Source organism: Neoarius graeffei, chromosome 13 (genome assembly GCF_027579695.1).
Source record: "Neoarius graeffei isolate fNeoGra1 chromosome 13, fNeoGra1.pri, whole genome shotgun sequence".
NCBI lineage: Eukaryota > Metazoa > Chordata > Actinopteri > Siluriformes > Ariidae > Neoarius > Neoarius graeffei.
In genome coordinates this window covers 75,942,493-75,960,287 of record NC_083581.1, presented here as the reverse complement: position 1 = coordinate 75,960,287, position 17,795 = coordinate 75,942,493, and the positions used below count along the sequence as shown (strand labels likewise).

The window sequence follows — 17,795 nt, the reverse complement described above, 5'->3', positions numbered from 1 at the left end:
CAGAAGAACTGTGGCTGGTTCTGTAAGGGTAGTATCTCACTGGGCTGCGACAGCTTGCGACAAATTGCGAACGTCATTCGCGAGAGAGTTTCAAAAGTGTCTTGAAACATTCGCGGGGCTTCTCAATTTCCTCGCATGAGTCGCAAAGTGTTGCTCCTTCGTCCCTGAAATTTTGAACATGTTCAAAAAATTCGTGCGACAAAACTTCTCTCAAAATAGCCGCAAATGCATCACTGGTGTCGCAAAGCCGTCGCGAACCCTTCTCAAGTCAGTTTCCATGAAGCTTCCTCTACTTCCCTGCCTGCCAAGGGAACACCGGGCTGCGACAGCCTGCGACTAGTTGGAGACACAACAATTACAGTAAAATATGCAAATATCAATTCAGTGTGATTCTAAGTGAAAATTGTTGCTAATTCGCATATTTTATCACAATTGTTGTGTCTCCAACTAGTCGCAGGCTGTCGCAGCCCAATAAGATACTGGCTTTAGATGCTCAGTAAAACCTACAGCTCATTTCCTCATAAAACTACACTCACTGGACCTGAGACTAACATAATACAGTGCTCAGCATAAATGAGTGCACCCCCTTTGAAAAGTAACATTTTAAACAATATCTCAATGAACACAAACAATTTCCAAAATGTTGACAAGACAAAGTTTAATATAACATCTGTTTAACTTATAACATGAAAGTAAGGTTAATAATATAACTTAGATTACACGCTGGGCGGCACAGTGGTGTAGTGGTTAACGCTGTCGCCTCACAGCAAGAAGGTCCGGGTTCGAGCCCTGTGGCCGGCGAGGGCCTTTCTGTGCGGAGTTTGCATGTTCTCCCCGTGTCCGCGTGGGTTTCCTCCGGGTGCTCCGGTTTCCCCCACAGTCCAAAGACATGCAGGTTAGGTTAACTGGTGACTCTAAATTGACCGTGAATGTGAGTGTGAATGGTTGTCTGTGTCTATGTGTCAGCCCTGTGATGACCTGGTGACTTGTCCAGGGTGAACCCCGCCTTTTGCCCGTAGTCAGCTGGGATAGGCTCCAGCTCGCCTGCCACCCTGTAGAACAGGATAAAGTGGCTAGAGATAATGAGATGAGATTACACATTTTTCAGTTTTACTCAAATTAGGGTGGTGCAAAAATGAGTACACCCCACAACAAAAACTACTACATCTAGTACTTTGTATGGCCTCCATGATTTTTAATGACAGCACCAAGTCTTCTAGGCATGGAATGAACAAGTTGGCGACATTTTGCAACATCAATCTTTTTCCATTCTTCAACAATGACCTCTTTTAGTGACTGGATGCTGGATGGAGAGTGATGCTCAACTTGTCTCTTCAGAATTCCCCAAAGAAAATAATTTCTTAACACCATAAAGGTGAAGGCTACAAGAAGATCAGCAAAGCTTTACTTATCAGTCAGAATACTGTAGCAAAAGTGGTACAAAAATTTAAGAAAGATGGAACTGCAACCATCTCACAGAGACGTCCAGGTCGTCCATGGAAGTTACCGCCTAGACAGGAGCGTCTTCTGATGAGAAGGGTTGAAGAAAATTGGCATGTAAGTTCACTGCAGTTATCTAAAGAAGTAGAAAGCCAAACTGGGGTGACTATTTCCCGTGACACAATACGGTGTACACTGCAGAGGAATGGCATGCATGGATGCCGTCCATGAAAGAAGCCTCTCCTAAAGCCCAGGCACAAAAAAGCCCGCCTAGAGTTTGCCAGGGCCCATGCTGATAAAGATGAAGAGTACTGGGACTCTATACTCTGGAGTGATGAGACCATGATAAATGTTTTTGGAACTGATGGCTTCAAAACTGTATGGTGTCGCAAAGGTGAGGAATACAAAGAAAACTGCATGGTGTCTACAGTGAAACATGGTGGTGGCAGTGTCCTTATGTGGGGCTGCATGAGTGCTGCTGGTGTCGGGGAGCTGCATTTCATTGATGGCATCATGAATTCACAGACGTATTGCTCTAGACTGAAAGAGAAGATGTTACCATCACTCCGTGCCCTTGGTCGTCGTGCACTTTTCCAACATGACTAAACACACATCTAAGGCCACTGTTGGATTTCTGAAGAAGAACAGGGTGAAAGTGGTTCAGTGGCCAAGTATGTCTCCTGATCTGAACCCAATCGAACACCTATGGGGAATTCTGAAGAGACAAGTTGAGCATCACTTTCCATCCAGCATCCAGTCACTAAAAGAGGTCATTGTTGAAGAATGGAAAAAGATTGATGTGGCAAAATGTCGCCAACTTGTTCATTCCATGCCTAGAAGACTTGGTGCTGTCATTAAAAATCATGGAGGCCGTACAAAGTACTAGATGTAGTAGTTTTTGTTGTGGGGTGTACTCATTTTTGCACCACCCTAATTTGAGTAAAACTGAAAAATGTGTAATCTAAGTTATATTATTAACCTTACTTTCACGTTATAAGTTAAACAGATGTTATATTAAATTTTGTCTTGTCAACATTTTGGAAATCGTTTGTGTTCATTGAGATATTGTTTAAAATGGTACTTTTCAAAGGGGGTGCACTCATTTACACTGAGCACTGTATATCGGTGTATATATGTACAACCCTGATTCCAAAAAAGTTGGGACAAAGTACAAATTGAAAATAAAAACAGAATGCAATAATTTACAAATCTCAAAAACTGATATTGTATTCACAATAGAACATAGACAACATATCAAATGTCGAAAGTAAGACATTTTGAAATTTCATGCCAAATATTGGCTCATTTGAAATTTCATGACAGCAACACATCTCAAAAAAGTTGGGACAGGGGCAATAAGAGGCTGGAAAAGTTAAAGGTACAAAAAAGGAACAGCTGGAGGACCAAATTGCAACTCATTAGGTCAATTGGCAATAGGTCATTAACATGACTGGGTATAAAAAGAGCATCTTGGAGTGGCAGCGGCTCTCAGAAGTAAAGATGGGAAGAGGATCACCAATCCCCCTAATTCTGCGCCGACAAATAGTGGAGCAATATCAGAAAGGAGTTTGACAGTGTAAAATTGCAAAGAGTTTGAACATATCATCATCTACAGTGCATAATATCATCAAAAGATTCAGAGAATCTGGAAGAATCTCTGTGCGTAAGGGTCAAGGCCGGAAAACCATACTGGCTGCCCGTGATCTTCGGGCCCTTAGACGGCACTGCATCACATACAGGCATGCTTCTGTATTGGAAATCACAAAATGGGCTCAGGAATATTTCCAGAGAACATTATCTGTGAACACAATTCACCGTGCCATCCGCCGTTGCCAGCTAAAACTCTATAGTTCAAAGAAGAAGCCGTATCTAAACATGATCCAGAAGCGCAGACGTCTTCTCTGGGCCAAGGCTCATTTAAAATGGACTGTGGCAAAGTGGAAAACTGTTCTGTGGTCAGACGAATCAAAATTTGAAGTTCTTTATGGAAATCAGGGACGCCGTGTCATTCAGACTAAAGAGGAGAAGGACGACCCAAGTTGTTATCAGCGCTCAGTTCAGAAGCCTGCATCTCTGATGGTATGGGGTTGCATTAGTGCGTGTGGCATGGGCAGCTTACACATCTGGAAAGACACCATCAATGCTGAAAGGTATATCCAGGTTCTAGAGCAACATATGCTCCCATCCAGACGACGTCTCTTTCAGGGAAGACCTTGCATTTTCCAACATGACAATGCCAAACCACATATTGCATCAATTACAGCATCATGGCTGCGTAGAAGAAGGGTCCGGGTACTGAACTGGCCAGCCTGCAGTCCAGATCTTTCACCCATAGAAAACATTTGGCGCATCATAAAATGGAAGATACGACAAAAAAGACCTAAGACAGTTGAGCAACTAGAATCCTACATTAGACAAGAATGGGTTAACATTCCTATCCCTAAACTTGAGCAACTTGTCTCCTCAGTCCCCAGACGTTTACAGACTGTTGTAAAGAGAAAAGGGGATGTCTCACAGTGGGAAACATGGCCTTGTCCCAACTTGTTTGAGATGTGTTGTTGTCATGAAATTTAAAATCACCTAATTTTTCTCTTTAAATGATACATTTTCTCAGTTTAAACATTTGATATGTCATCTATGTTCTATTCTGAATAAAATATGGAATTTTGAAACTTCCACATTCCCAAAGGGTCGTCTCACACCAAATATTGACTTTGTCTCATTTATTATGGCTTACTGATTACTGTTTATAATATTTTTTTATGTTAAAACATTTCATTTCATTTCATTTCATTTCATTATTTTTTAAAGCCGTTTTTGGTCTCCAGCGTTTCTTTACATGCACCGAAGGCTTCTGTACAGGACTGTATGTAGCTGAGTGGAAATGAAAATGTTGATTTGAAGTAAATCTGGCAACACGGGTTAAAGTCTTTGGCACGGACTTCCTTGGTTCTGTCGGTGTTGCGCGAGCCATCCGGTGCAGTCAGGAGAGAGCGCGAGCTGTTACTCACTCTCTCACTCCTCATGGGCTCGCGGATTCACCGGTAAACCGAACAGAGTCCAGGTGAGTCGGTGTGATGGATGTAACCGGAAACTTTCTCTGGTCAGGTCGGATGTTGTTGTCTTTGGTTTGTATTTTCTGTCTGTGACTGGAATCTTGAATGAAAAAAAAAATGTTTTCCTTCTTTCTTTTTTTAATCACTTACGGTGTTAAATCAGTGCTTTGTAGTGTTTATTCACAGGCTAAGTGTTGAAGTGTAAAGTGAAAACCTGTGCTCTGTTTGTTTACTTTCGTGTCATTCTGTCATTCCTTTATAAAACCGTAAGTTTTTATTGCAGTTTTATTACCGGGTTGCCATATTGTGGGTTAACCCCTCTTACTGTAGTTTGTTTATAATTCAAATTCACAATAAAAAAGCACTTTGTAACCTCAGAGAACAGATAAAACGAATTAAACTGGACTATTATTTAATTAAACCCGTGAAGACAGTTGGTAAAAAAAATAGGTCTAGTTAGATTAAAACCGTGCCCAATCTGGCAACTCTGCGTGAGAAATCCATTTTTTGTCCTTTTGCAATAATGGAACATTACCGGCGCGAGCGTAGGAGGAGCCTTGGGCTCGTGACTCATTATTATTCAGAGCGCAGTCGCGTGTGATTGGTCGACGCAGCGGCTCGGAAGTGTTCGACAGGCCCCGCCTACAGCTCGCGCCGCCGCTCCGGTATAAAGTGCGCGAAGGGAGCGGTGTAGGAGTTCACTGAGGCTTTTGTGTAGTGTTGGGCGCGTGCCCGCGCTGGAAAACTACCGTGACAGTCAGTCATGACGATCCAAACGGGGACGAGCGTGAGCGCTCCCGCGATGACCTACTCTAAAACCAGGGGACTGGTGGCCAATCTCAGCGGTAGGCTTTCATTCTAGTAGCGATGAATGGAGCTCCTTCAAGCCAACCTGCTTCAGTGGAAGAATATCAAGTGACCCCTTCTTCTTCTTCTCTCTCTCTCTCTCTCTCTCTCTCTCTCTCTCTCAGCTTTTATGAAACAGAGGAAAATGGGACTGAATGACTTTATTCAGAAACTGGCAACCAGCTCCTACGCCTGCAAGCAGTGAGTATTCAGTTCACTCATGAAAAACAAACAAATTCTGAGGATGTTTATTTTACCTCCAAAAAATATATATTTTTTAAAATGCAAAATTCATTATTTTACATTGCGATATTTATGCACAATCTTCATACACAAAAATGACTGAAGATTGCAAATGCATGCACCATCATTAAAAGGCTTTTTTTTTTTTTTTTTTAGAGTAAACTGCATTACTTTACTTTACTTTACTTTACTGATTGCACTTTTCTTGGAGTAATTCTGGTCCTTCGTTCATGTTACAGCCCAGAAGTGGATTCCATACTGACCTTGACACCACCACAAGATCCCGAGCTGATGACGAGCAACCCGTCTCCTCCTGTAAGTATCCTCCTGCAAGCTTCCCAGAATCAGAATCAAGATTATTGCCAAGTATGGTTCTTGATTTGGTGCTCGAACAGTTAAGATAAAATAGCTATTTGTCTATTTCTTAATTAGAATAAAAAATATACCGTGTGCATACATGATACGCCTGACCGTGACTCTGTCTCGTCCTGTAGCCCAGTCCGTCTCAGCAGATAAACCTGGGGCCTTCGTCTAACCCGACCGCTAAACCCTCCGACTTCAACTTCCTGAAGGTTATCGGAAAAGGCAGCTTCGGAAAGGTTCTTCTGGCTCGCCATCGTGGTGATGACCAATTCTATGCGGTTAAAGTGCTCCAGAAGAAAGCCATCCTGAAGAAGAAAGAGGTGCGAAATGTGATCCCCTTTTTTTTTTTTTTTTTTAAATAGGCCAGGTTGGCTTTAGTGTCTTTCGCTTATTCCCCATAGTCTCTGATTAAGTAAGATCTTTTGGGATATCTAGCACTTAAAGGGCAAGCACTTCTTCTTCTTCTTCGCCACTATTTCTCAATGTGCACTTACCACAGATAAGAATTTTGACATTTTCCATGTCGTAGAATAAACAAACCGCACACTGTTCTGTTTGTTTATTCTACGACATGGAAATTGTTCTTGCAATTCTGCAATCTTGACTTCCCTTATGAATGAGTTTCAAGCCAAAAGGTTTTGAGTAAAATGTGTCCGAACTGTCATCTGTAGTAAGCACACCTGCATTCTTAATGTATCTGATGAAGATTCAGTTGCCAAATATTAGACTTTTCCTTTAATAAGATTTTTTTTTTTTCTGGTAAACAGAATGAGGATGTTGTCTGTATTGACTGCTTCATTCTTCTGCTCTAAAACTTTCACCTTTGTACGTTTCAGGAGAAACACATCATGTCCGAGCGTAACGTGTTGCTGAAGAACGTGAAGCACCCGTTCCTCGTTGGTTTGCATTACTCCTTCCAAACTGCCGACAAACTCTACTTTGTGCTGGACTACATCAATGGAGGAGAGGTAAGAGTATCCGAGTGTGTTTATGGAACATTTCTGTGTGTAAACTGGAGGACAAGAGCGAAGTAAAACAAGTAGAGACAAAGTGAGCGGGAGACAGACAGAGAGCGGATATCCCTTCTGTGCTCTTTAAAGGGAGCTATTCAGGAAACGGCTGGGAGGGTGTGTGTAAGGGGGCAGCTCAATTTAGCAGTGATGGAGCTTTAGTCCTCTGTGTGTTCTATCTTTTCAGTAGAGTACACTCTCATTTCCTCCCATTGTTGGAAGAGTGAAGAAAGCGCTGATTAAATATGGTTCACAGGATATAGGACCAAGGACTTAATCATTCTTTCATTCCCCCCCATTCTCTTTCTGTAGCTGTTCTATCACCTTCAGAGGGAACGGTGCTTTCTGGAACCTCGTGCCCGTTTCTACGCTGCTGAAATCGCCAGCGCTTTGGGCTACCTGCACTCCCTGAACATTGTCTACAGGGACCTGAAGCCCGAAAACATCCTCCTGGACTCACAAGGACACATCATCCTAACAGACTTCGGCCTCTGCAAGGAGAACATAGAGCCTAACGGAACCACGTCCACCTTCTGCGGGACACCAGAGGTACATACCATCCATCTCTGCTACTTGACTGTTACCATAGAGGCTATTGGTGCTGAAGTGGCTCCATTTTGTTTGTCACTTTTACTGTCCCTTGTAATGGAACAAAGGCGCTAAATAAATGCCTTTCCTTACAGGGCACTTGTTTTGAAAAATGCACTCAAGCTCTTGTATTCTTTCAGTATTTGGCTCCAGAGGTGTTGCATAAGCAGCCATATGACCGGACAGTGGACTGGTGGTGTTTGGGTGCTGTGCTCTACGAGATGTTGTATGGCTTGGTGAGTATTGTATCATATAAGGTACAAGGAACCATGTAAGCTATATAATTACACCCACCACTGAGACCAGTTTTAACCCTGTGCTTTTTTTTTTTTTCCTTCTTTGGCCCACAGCCTCCGTTTTACAGCCGCAACACAGCGGAGATGTACGACAACATCCTGAACAAGCCACTGCAGCTGAAGCCCAACATCTCCAACGCTGCCCGCCATCTCCTGGAGGGTCTGCTGCAGAAGGACCGTACCAAGCGGCTAGGCTGCACCGATGACTTTGTAAGTGTCGTTGTTTGACAGCGTCAGTGCCTGAAACATGACTGCACGTTGTTATCTGATGGCTCATGTCTTTCTCGTTGATTTCTTTACAGAATGAGATCAAGAACCACATGTTCTTCTCCCCCATTAACTGGGATGATCTGAATGCTAAGAAGCTCACGCCTCCTTTCAACCCTAACGTGGTATTTATTTTTATTATTATTATTATTATTATGCTGTAGAGCATGTTGAATAAGGATAAGGGTCATGATAGTGGAGTGTATCCCTGCTCCCAGGGCCGTATATTCCCCAAGGATCCAGGTTTCTTTAGCTGAGCTGTACATGATGCATTAGACGAACTTCCTAAAGTTCCTTAAAGATTCCTAAGATTATGGGTGGGGTCATGGGGTTGCCAAAAGTCACACACTCTAAAGCAGATATGAACACTCTACTATTAAAAAAAATTGATTAAAAAAAATCCTTTATCCAAGTGACTTTAACTGTTGTATTAATGAAATTGGCTAAATAACTCCACTTCAAATAAGTTACTGAATATATGAGCACGCTGACCTACTTTTCTTGACATGGAATCCTGGGAATATAGGGCTGTTCCTGAAATTAGACAAGGTGCTGGGAATGTAGGATCAACTCCACTGATGACATTTTATTTATACTATGGTAAAATGAATCATTAAAATCTGACTAAAATCATTAATAGGCCTTGGTTAAATAAATAAAAAAGGTATATAAATTAATAATAGTAATAAAATGGTAGTAAATTAATAAATAAATTGGTAATAAATTAAGAGGCCTGGCTCAATAAATACATAATAATAATAAATTGGTAATAAATAATTTGGTGAAATACATTTAATAGGCCTTAGTTAAATTTCACTGTGTGCTTAAAGCCTAGGTCACAACCGGACGTACGATTTTTTTTTTTTTTTTTTTTGGGGCCGTGCGATTTTTGGCATTTCCCAAATTGCTTTTTTTTTTTTTTTTTTTTTTTTTTTTTGTTCGTGGAGAAAGACGCACGTTGGCCGTAAGTTTGTCTTGCAACCTGAAAAAAATGTAAGCGCCCGTAGAGTTTGTTTGACATGACAAAGAACCTCTGCGGCCAGTCTACGGCTCGAAAATCAGCACGTCACACGCGCGCCCTCTGTGCGTTTCTTGCGGGGGTTTTTTTGCACGTAGACCGGCTGTAGGAGCACGTACGGCCGGTTGTGACCGAGGCTTTAGTCTGTGCTTGAGTGTCCATGTGACAAAGGCTTCTTGGCTTCTTTTTCTTCTTAAACGATGTTTTTAAACACGAATGTATTACTGTTCTGTTCTTCAAGCTAATTCATCTTTGTGTCTGTTTTCAGACCGGCCCCAACGACCTGCGGCATTTCGACCCAGAGTTCACAGAAGAGCCGGTGCCGAGCTCCATCGGCTGCTCCCCAGACAGCGCTCTGGTGACCGCCAGCATCAGTGAGGCAGCTGAAGCCTTTCTGGGCTTCTCCTACGCTCCGACTATGGACTCGTACTTGTAGCCTGTCACCATGGCGACACCATCCCATAGACTCTGAAACCGTAGCTCATTACCATGGAAATGCCGTCCCATGGAGTCCCACCTGTAGTGCATCACTATGAGAATGAAGCCAGCCCCATTGCCCCGCCCCCGGATTGGGGGCCCCTGTTTGCACATGGCCTTAGGCAGCTCCATAGGCCTTGGTTTAAAGGCCTGAATCGTACATATGAGAGAAATGACTTGACTTTCTTTCACCATCATTGTCTTGTTTGTCTACGCAGAGCATGGTTACTTCTCGCTTACGTACGTCGTGGTCCGACTGTTCTGGATGGACAGAGTGAGGGTGCAGGAATGTTAATGGATTTTATTTTCAAGTGTTTGTTTTATTTTTCCACCCACATATTCGAGGGTAGTGCTGTTGTCAGAATGTGAATGCTGTGTGTGTGTGTGTGTGTGTGTGTGTGTGTGTGTGTCTTCATCTTCACTCTGGGTCATATGACCACAATCCGTCACCACTTGCATGACCTCAGGTTTGGTTGCACAGTTAGTGTATGATTTTTTGAGCATTACTTTTTTTTTTTTTTCCTCCATTTCCCCTTGATCGAGTGGGCCAACGCTGGAAGGGACCTGCTGCTATGTATGTGTGTAGATAGACGCCTGGATCGACCAATCGGACACCTTCGTCTCACCTTTAGTCTTCCAGCCTCCTTTTGTGATGTAACGAAGCCGCTCACAAAGAAAAAGCATTCCATGTGTGTCCACTCACCACATTCCACTCGATATGACCGTGTACTGCTATTTAAGTTTGTTTGTATATTTTGAGTCTGTGTATTAGTTTTAATATATATGGAACAAAGCAACTACGGATATGCTTACATGTAATAACTGTTAAAACTTGTACTGTAAAATGTTTGATTTATGTGACTGTTTGGTTTGCAATAAAATATTGTTATTTTCCCCAAAATGTCTGGTTTGTCATTCCATTTACTGGATCTCTGGGTTCTGAATCGATCTTAATAGGGTTAAAATGTTGACCATAAGACATCACAACAATCGGAGAGAGAACTATGGAAGTGTTTAGCTTTTGTACGGAGGGCATACAGATGTACAGAGATGCCAATCTGTATATTATTAACCTATTTAATCTTCCTCTATACAGTGCTGTCTGTGATTATTGGCCCCCTTTGTAAATATTAGTAAAAAAGCATTGGGGGAAAAAAATCCACCTTTTGGTGAAGTCGCTTCATCTCGTGCTGAAAAAACGAGAAAAATCCAGACTTTCAAATAAATTTATCAGCTAATGGTGTGTTAAATCAGGGAGAAGATTAAAATGAACTGGGAACATATGGACTAGAGCAGGGGTTCTCAACCTTTTCTCCTTTAAGGCCCACCTATTCATTTAAAAAAAAAAAATCCCCAATTATTTTGGCTCATTGATTCTATTAGAATCTAAATAATCTATTGTACAGTGTATTAATGGGATGCAACATCACTCCCTGTTACAGATCTGAGCCCAGGAATTAAATAAATGCAATAACTTTTTTTTTTTAAATTGTAGGTGTTGTATTTAAAACTGTACAGATGTGCCAGAAGCCAAACCCATGCATTCTCAGTCAAAAGGGATTAATGATCCAAAAGTGGAGTCTGGTCCATTAACACAAGAACTTACTGCCATGTTTGTGTTCAGCAAATAAGCAAGTTATTAAAACCAAGAAGTGGATATAGAAACCACTCAATGGGATTAGATCCTTACACACTAACAAAGAAGGATTTTTTTTCCTTGGAGTTGGAAAATTATCCGTCCGTTGAGTTCCCTGACATCTCAGACTACCTGGTGCTGCAGACATCGTTCTACACGGACACACAGATGAAAATCTGGAAGAGCATGGAGGGGCCGGGTTAAAGATCTGGGGATCAGGACACTACAAGATAAATCCTGTATCGTTTTTGCCCGGGTAATGAGGAGTTTCTGGGTTTTTTGTACGCGTCTTTGCAACGTTTGCTAGGACGCTATGAATTTTAGTATTGGGTGTAAACAAACCACAGTGGCTCAGTTCTCAATCCTCCCTGCTCTTCTCTTCCAGGTAAATCATTCACAAAGATCCACAGACACACCTTTAAACACGTGGGGATTACATGTATTATATACGCGTTAGTTTACAATATGGCGACCATGGTCAAACAGTAAGCAAACACATCCGAGGACTGAAGCGTCTCCTGAACTTCAAAACATCACGAAATAACAGAAAATGGTGAGAAAAGTAATTTGCGAATCCAAACAAACTAAATCAGAGGAATTTGCAAACCTTTCGTGAAGTGATCACTGCAAACTCGAGTGTTCTTCGACTCGGCTCCCTTTGAGGTTCAAGAGCCACCTTTCTCATCGTCCTTTGGTAAAATTCTTTGCCCTTTCACCCTTTTTTATCATTTCATGGGGAACCCAGAAGAAACGTTTATCAGTTTCACAGTTTGTTTGATTCGAACAGCCCAAAACAACACAAGCGTAGAGCATTTTAACAACTAGCAAGGAACCTCAGTGATAGTAACGCTTTGTGAACAGTGAGTTTAGCTGACCACCACTTCATGTCTTGCATATCTAATGAGGCGGCTGTGACGTCGGATGCAACCCAGCAATTGTACCCTACTAAGAATCAGCTTCACCTTGAAGAAACAAAAACAAACAAAAATGTTCCCGTTACGTTCCCTGAAAGCAACTTTTGGTTTGTGTGAAGGTTGTCACTTGTTTTTTTTTTTTTGAAAGTTTTTTTTTACGTTCCCTAAACGTTAGCTGTTAGCAACGTTGCAGTAACGTTCCAACAACGTTTATCTCAATTTAAAACCAAATTTGGAATGCAATTTGAAATGTAATTGACTTTGTAAGTCAGGGGTGTCCAAACTGATCCATAAAGGGCCGTGTGGCTGCAGGTTTTCATTCCAGCTATGCAGCAGCACACCTGATTTGGCTTATTCAATCAACTGACACACCCACCCTTTAATCAAGGGTGGGTGTGGCTGCAAGTATTTGACTGTGTGAAGACAGTTCAGTTGATTGAATGAGCCAAGTCAGGTGTGCTGCTGCATGGCTGGAATGAAAACCTGCAGCCACACGGCCCTTTATGGATCAGTTTGGACACCCCTGTTGTAAGTATTTAGTCTTTGCACTTTGGTCCAATTAGTGTGCTATGAAAAAAGGAGTATGAATAGCCATTAGAAATGACAAAGCCAGCCTCATACACCTCCTTTTTCAAAATGCTGTCTTAAAACCAGTTTCCAAAAGCAATGGATGGCCAGCAAATCTGCAATGATGTCTGGACCATTATCAAGTCAAGCCAAGTGTGTGTGTGTGTGTGTGTGTGTGTGTGTGTGTGTGTGTGTGTGTGTGTGTGTGTTTGAATTTATCTCAATTTAAAACCAAACTTGGGATAAATTGAAATAAAATTTACTTTGTATTTTAGTCTTTGCATTTTGGTCCAATTAGTGTGCTATGAAAAAAGAAGAATAAATAGCCATTAGAAATGGCAAAGCCATTAGAAAGCCTCATGTTTATAAACGTCATATTTCAAAAAACTGTCCCAAAAATGCAACCAGCAAATCAAAACAAAAACTTTCTGGATGGTTCTCAGAGCAACCAAAAAACAACCAAGAATAACGTTGGCAGATGGTAGCAGTGCAACTACAGGCTAAGGTTTCAGTTGGGTGGTTCCCTAAACGTTCAAGGAACGTTAGCCTTTGTTTCTAACCTAACCTTTAGAGAACCAAATGCTAACGTTCTCCTTACGTTCTCTGTTACTAGGTGTGTTGATGCACATACAGGCATCAACATACACACTTACCTTAATGGTTCAACTTGTAGACATACAAGTAGAGACCAAAGCTTTGGTCTCTACTTGTATGTCTACAAGTTGAACCATTAAGGTAAGTGTGTATGTTGATTGCGTTTGAGCTGGTGTACTGGACCAAACACCAAGACAAATCCTTAATACATTTTAGTGTACAACCCTGATTCCAAAAAAAGTTGGGACAAAGTACAAATTGAAAATAAAAACGGAATGCAATAATTTACAAATCTCAAAAACTGATATTGTATTCACAATAGAACATAGACAACATATCAAATGTCGAAAGTGAGACATTTTGAAATTTCATGCCAAATATTGGCTCATTTGAAATTTCATGACAGCAACAAATCTCAAAAAAGTTGGGACAGGGGCAATAATGGCCCTTTTCCACTACCCTTTTTCAGCTCACTTCAGCTCACTTCAGCCCGACACGGCTCGCGTTTCGACTACCAAAAAACAGCACGACTCAGCTCGCTTCAGCCCTGCTTAGCCCCCAAAACTCGCACCGTTTTGGAGTGGGGCTGAAGCAAGCCAAACCGTGCCGAGTGAGGCTGGGGGCGTGAGCAGACACTCCCCTGTGCACTGATTGGTGAGGAGGAGTGTCCTCACATGCCCACACACGCCCCGCGAGCACACTGGGATCTGTAAACACCGTAAACCCGGAAGAAGGAGAATTGAGCAATTCCAGCGTTATGGACGTGACACTTGAACTCAAAATGGCAACAAATGACCCAGTGCATGTTTTATTGTCTCCCAGTATTTAAACAGGTGTTGCATATTTTAAGGCTGTACCATACTGGAGAAGTGATAGAACAAGAACAATTCCCATAGTACATCTAGGGCATGCCAGAAAACGCCAATAAAAGATGCGTTATGGATGTGACAGAAAAAGTATCACTTTTCTTGGGTGACTGTACATTTTTATCAAACTCTGTGAAATTGTAAACCTAATGTCGAAATGGAGATATCCATTTGATAGAGGGGTCCAAGGTGAATATTAAATCTTTGTTTAAAATATTTTGTATTTCATGCAGAGTTTCAGAAGGAAAAGTCAGCGTTATGGATGCGACGAAATTCCGTTATGGATGTGACGCGTCTGAAATAGACATGGCATATGTTTAGAAAATCAGCAATTTAACCACCATAACCCTTTGAAAAACTCTCTAAATATCAGCTAAAACTATCAAAGTTCTTAAATAATATTTAGGATGGCTATTGTTTTGCTGTTTTGTGGATTTTAGCATACATTTCTGTGGCTTGTGGCAATAATACAGAATTGTACATGATCAAAGTTGATTTTAGCTTGGGGTTTACATTATAAGAAAGAAAGACTAATAGTGACGTATTAGGTTGGTTACAAATTGGTTCAACTTATTCACATCTGTAAAATACAGGCCTAGGTGAGATCTCTGGGAGTGGTTTTGATGTATTACATGTTGCTTTATTTTTGCATGGTGAGGTTGACATTTACATGGAATTGCCCAATTACGAATTACAAGAATTATGAAGCCTTATGCGCCTCGCCTCATCTATACGCTCTTGCCAGTATCTGTTGGCGTTGTCGGTGACAACAAGCCACAGCACCAAGACCAGCAACACTAACGACTCCATGTCCTCCATGTTTATTGTTTACTATTCGGGTTGTGAGACTACCGCTTAAAAGATCACTGATGTCACTGTTTGCGCTGCTTAACGACATCACGTGACGTCCACCCACTTTCGCTAACTCCACCCAATGTGTCCACCCACTTCCAGCCAGCACGGTTCAGCGTGGTTGTAGTCGAAATGCAATTCCAACAGCCCCGCTCAGCCCGACTCAGCACGGCACGGCTCAGCCCGACTCAGCCGCGTTTGTAGTGGAAAAGCGGCATAAGAGGCTGGAAAAGTTAAAGGTACAAAAAAGGAACAGCTGGAGGACCAAATTGCAACTCATTAGGTCAATTGGCAATAGGTCATTAACATGACTGGGTATAAAAAGAGCATCTTGGACTGGCAGCGGCTCTCAGAAGTAAAGATGGGAAGAGGATCACCAGTCCCGCTAATTCTGCGCCGACAAATAGTGGAGCAATATCAGAAAGGAGTTCGACAGTGTAAAATTGCAAAGAGTTTGAACATATCATCATCTACAGTGCATAATATCATCAAAAGATTCAGAGAATCTGGAAGAATCTCTGTGCGTAAGGGTCAAGGCTGGAAAACCATACTGGGTGCCCGTGATCTTCGGGCCCTTAGACGGCACTGCATCACATACAGGCATGCTTCTGTATTGGAAATCACAAAATGAGCTCAGGAATATTTCCAGAGAACATTATCTGTGAACACAATTCACCGTGCCATCCGCCGTTGCCAGCTAAAACTCTATAGTTCAAAGAAGAAGCCGTATCTAAACATGATCCAGAAGCGCAGACGTCTTCTCTGGGCCAAGGCTCATTTAAAATGGACTGTGGCAAAGTGGAAAACTGTTCTGTGGTCAGACGAATCAAAATTTGAAGTTCTTTATGGAAATCAGGGACGCCATGTCATTGGGACTAAAGAGGAGAAGGACGACCCGAGTTGTTATCAGCGCTCAGTTCAGAAGCCTGCATCTCTGATGGTATGGGGTTGCATTAGTGCGTGTGGCATGGGCAGCTTACACATCTGGAAAGACACCATCAATGCTGAAAGGTATATCCAGGTTCTAGAGCAACATATGCTCCCATCCAGACGACGTCTCTTTCAGGGAAGACCTTGCATTTTCCAACATGACAATGCCAAACCACATATTGCATCAATTACAGCATCATGGCTGCGTAGAAGAAGGGTCCGGGTACTGAACTGGCCAGCCTGCAGTCCAGATCTTTCACCCATAGAAAACATTTGGCGCATCATAAAACGGAAGATACAACAAAAAAGACCTAAGACAGTTGAGCAATTAGAATCCTACATTAGACAAGAATGGGTTAACATTCCTATCCCTAAACTTGAGCAACTTGTCTCCTCAGTCCCCAGACGTTTACAGACTGTTGTAAAGAGAAAAGGGGATGTCTCACAGTGGGAAACATGGCCTTGTCCCAACTTTTTTGAGATGTGTTGTTGTCATGAAATTTAAAATCACCTAATTTTTCTCTTTAAATGATACATTTTCTCAGTTTAAACATTTGATATGTCATCTATGTTTTATTCTGAATAAAATATGGAATTTTGAAACTTCCACATCATTGCATTCCGTTTTTATTTACAATTTGCATTTTGTCCCAACTTTTTTGGAATCGGGGTTGTAGTTTGCCAACAAATTGATTCCTGATTCATAACAAAATTACCAGTGGGTACTGCTGCACGTGATACGTTCATATCAGTGCCTTATGTCAGAGTGACTGCTGTGTTGAAAATGATCTACTGAAAGAGAATATCTCCATGGTAGTCCATTTGTCGTCCCCTTCTCGGCCAGGAGAACTAGTGAAAAAGGTAACAAAAAAATTGCAACAGAATTTATTTTTGCACAGTGCATTTTTGTAAGGTATGTAGTTTGACATACTAAAAGTGTACGAAAATCAACGCATAGGAAATATGAAAGTGTTACACTTTTTGATATCCGAAACCGCAATTTTTAAAGGGCCCATGGCATGGTGGTTTGTTGATGCTTTAAACGGGCTCGTGGAGGCTTCCGGATGTTATATCCACAGCCTTTCTCGAAATGAACCCTCGGTACGTAGATATAGCCTCCTGGGAGAAAGCCCCATTTCAGCGCTTTTCCCAGTGCGTCGTTTTGCTAATGAGAAGCAGGAGGTGGGGAAGGGTAGACGGTGGGGGCGTGCCATGGGGGGAGGGGGAGGGGCTGCCATCTGCCTCCCAAGCCGGCCGAGAGCGCTCCTCGTCGGGCACGGCCAGGCGGGCAAATGCCCTGGTCCGTCCGCCCTGTCTAAAAAAAAATGGTACAACTCAAGCCCATGGTAAAACTGGGACTTTGTAATTTTTTCCCGCCTGAGGCCCATGGTAAAACTGAGCAGTGGGACTTTGTCATTTTTTTGCGCATGAGGCCCATGGTAAAACTGCACTTCCAGGAGGGGCTGCCGTCTGCCTCCCAAGCCGGCCGAGAGCGCTCCTCGTCGGGCACGGCCAGGCAGGCGAATGCCCTGGTCCGTCTGCCCTGTCTAAAAAAATGGTACAACTCGAGCCCATGTACCTGGCTAAGTGCAGGAAGCGGTTAGCTGCACAGCTAATGTAGCCATTGCTAGGCTAACGCACTGATTTTAAAACACGGCAAAACGACCAGTTATACACTTACTTGTTCGGTGTTTGTTGCTGATGCGGCAGGGATGCTTGGTACGGACCCAGGCTTCAGTGACAGTTGATGTGCAAAACCTGCCCTGTACTGTCCCAAGTTGTGGAAACATTCATCAGGAAAATGCTTCTGACAAACATACACCGTCTTAGGT

General features: G+C 42.3%; 1 protein-coding gene across 3 annotated transcripts in view; it reads left to right on the top strand.

The window, feature by feature from the left end:
- Positions 1 to 10,505, top strand: part of sgk1 (serum/glucocorticoid regulated kinase 1) — an 85,733-nt gene extending 75,228 nt beyond the window's left edge. Inside the window, exons 1-10 of one of the 3 annotated variants that reach the window (XM_060938531.1) lie at positions 4,392 to 4,504; positions 5,468 to 5,543; positions 5,825 to 5,900; positions 6,080 to 6,268; positions 6,785 to 6,916; positions 7,271 to 7,507; positions 7,687 to 7,782; positions 7,897 to 8,052; positions 8,145 to 8,234; positions 9,396 to 10,505. In XM_060938531.1, coding sequence (XP_060794514.1) covers positions 5,473 to 5,543; positions 5,825 to 5,900; positions 6,080 to 6,268; positions 6,785 to 6,916; positions 7,271 to 7,507; positions 7,687 to 7,782; positions 7,897 to 8,052; positions 8,145 to 8,234; positions 9,396 to 9,563 — 1,215 coding nt within the window. In that variant the 5' untranslated portion in view covers positions 4,392 to 4,504; positions 5,468 to 5,472 and the 3' untranslated portion in view covers positions 9,564 to 10,505. The other 2 variants (XM_060938530.1, XM_060938529.1) reach the window with 2 other exon arrangements.
- The last annotated feature ends 7,290 nt before the right edge of the window (positions 10,506 to 17,795 follow it).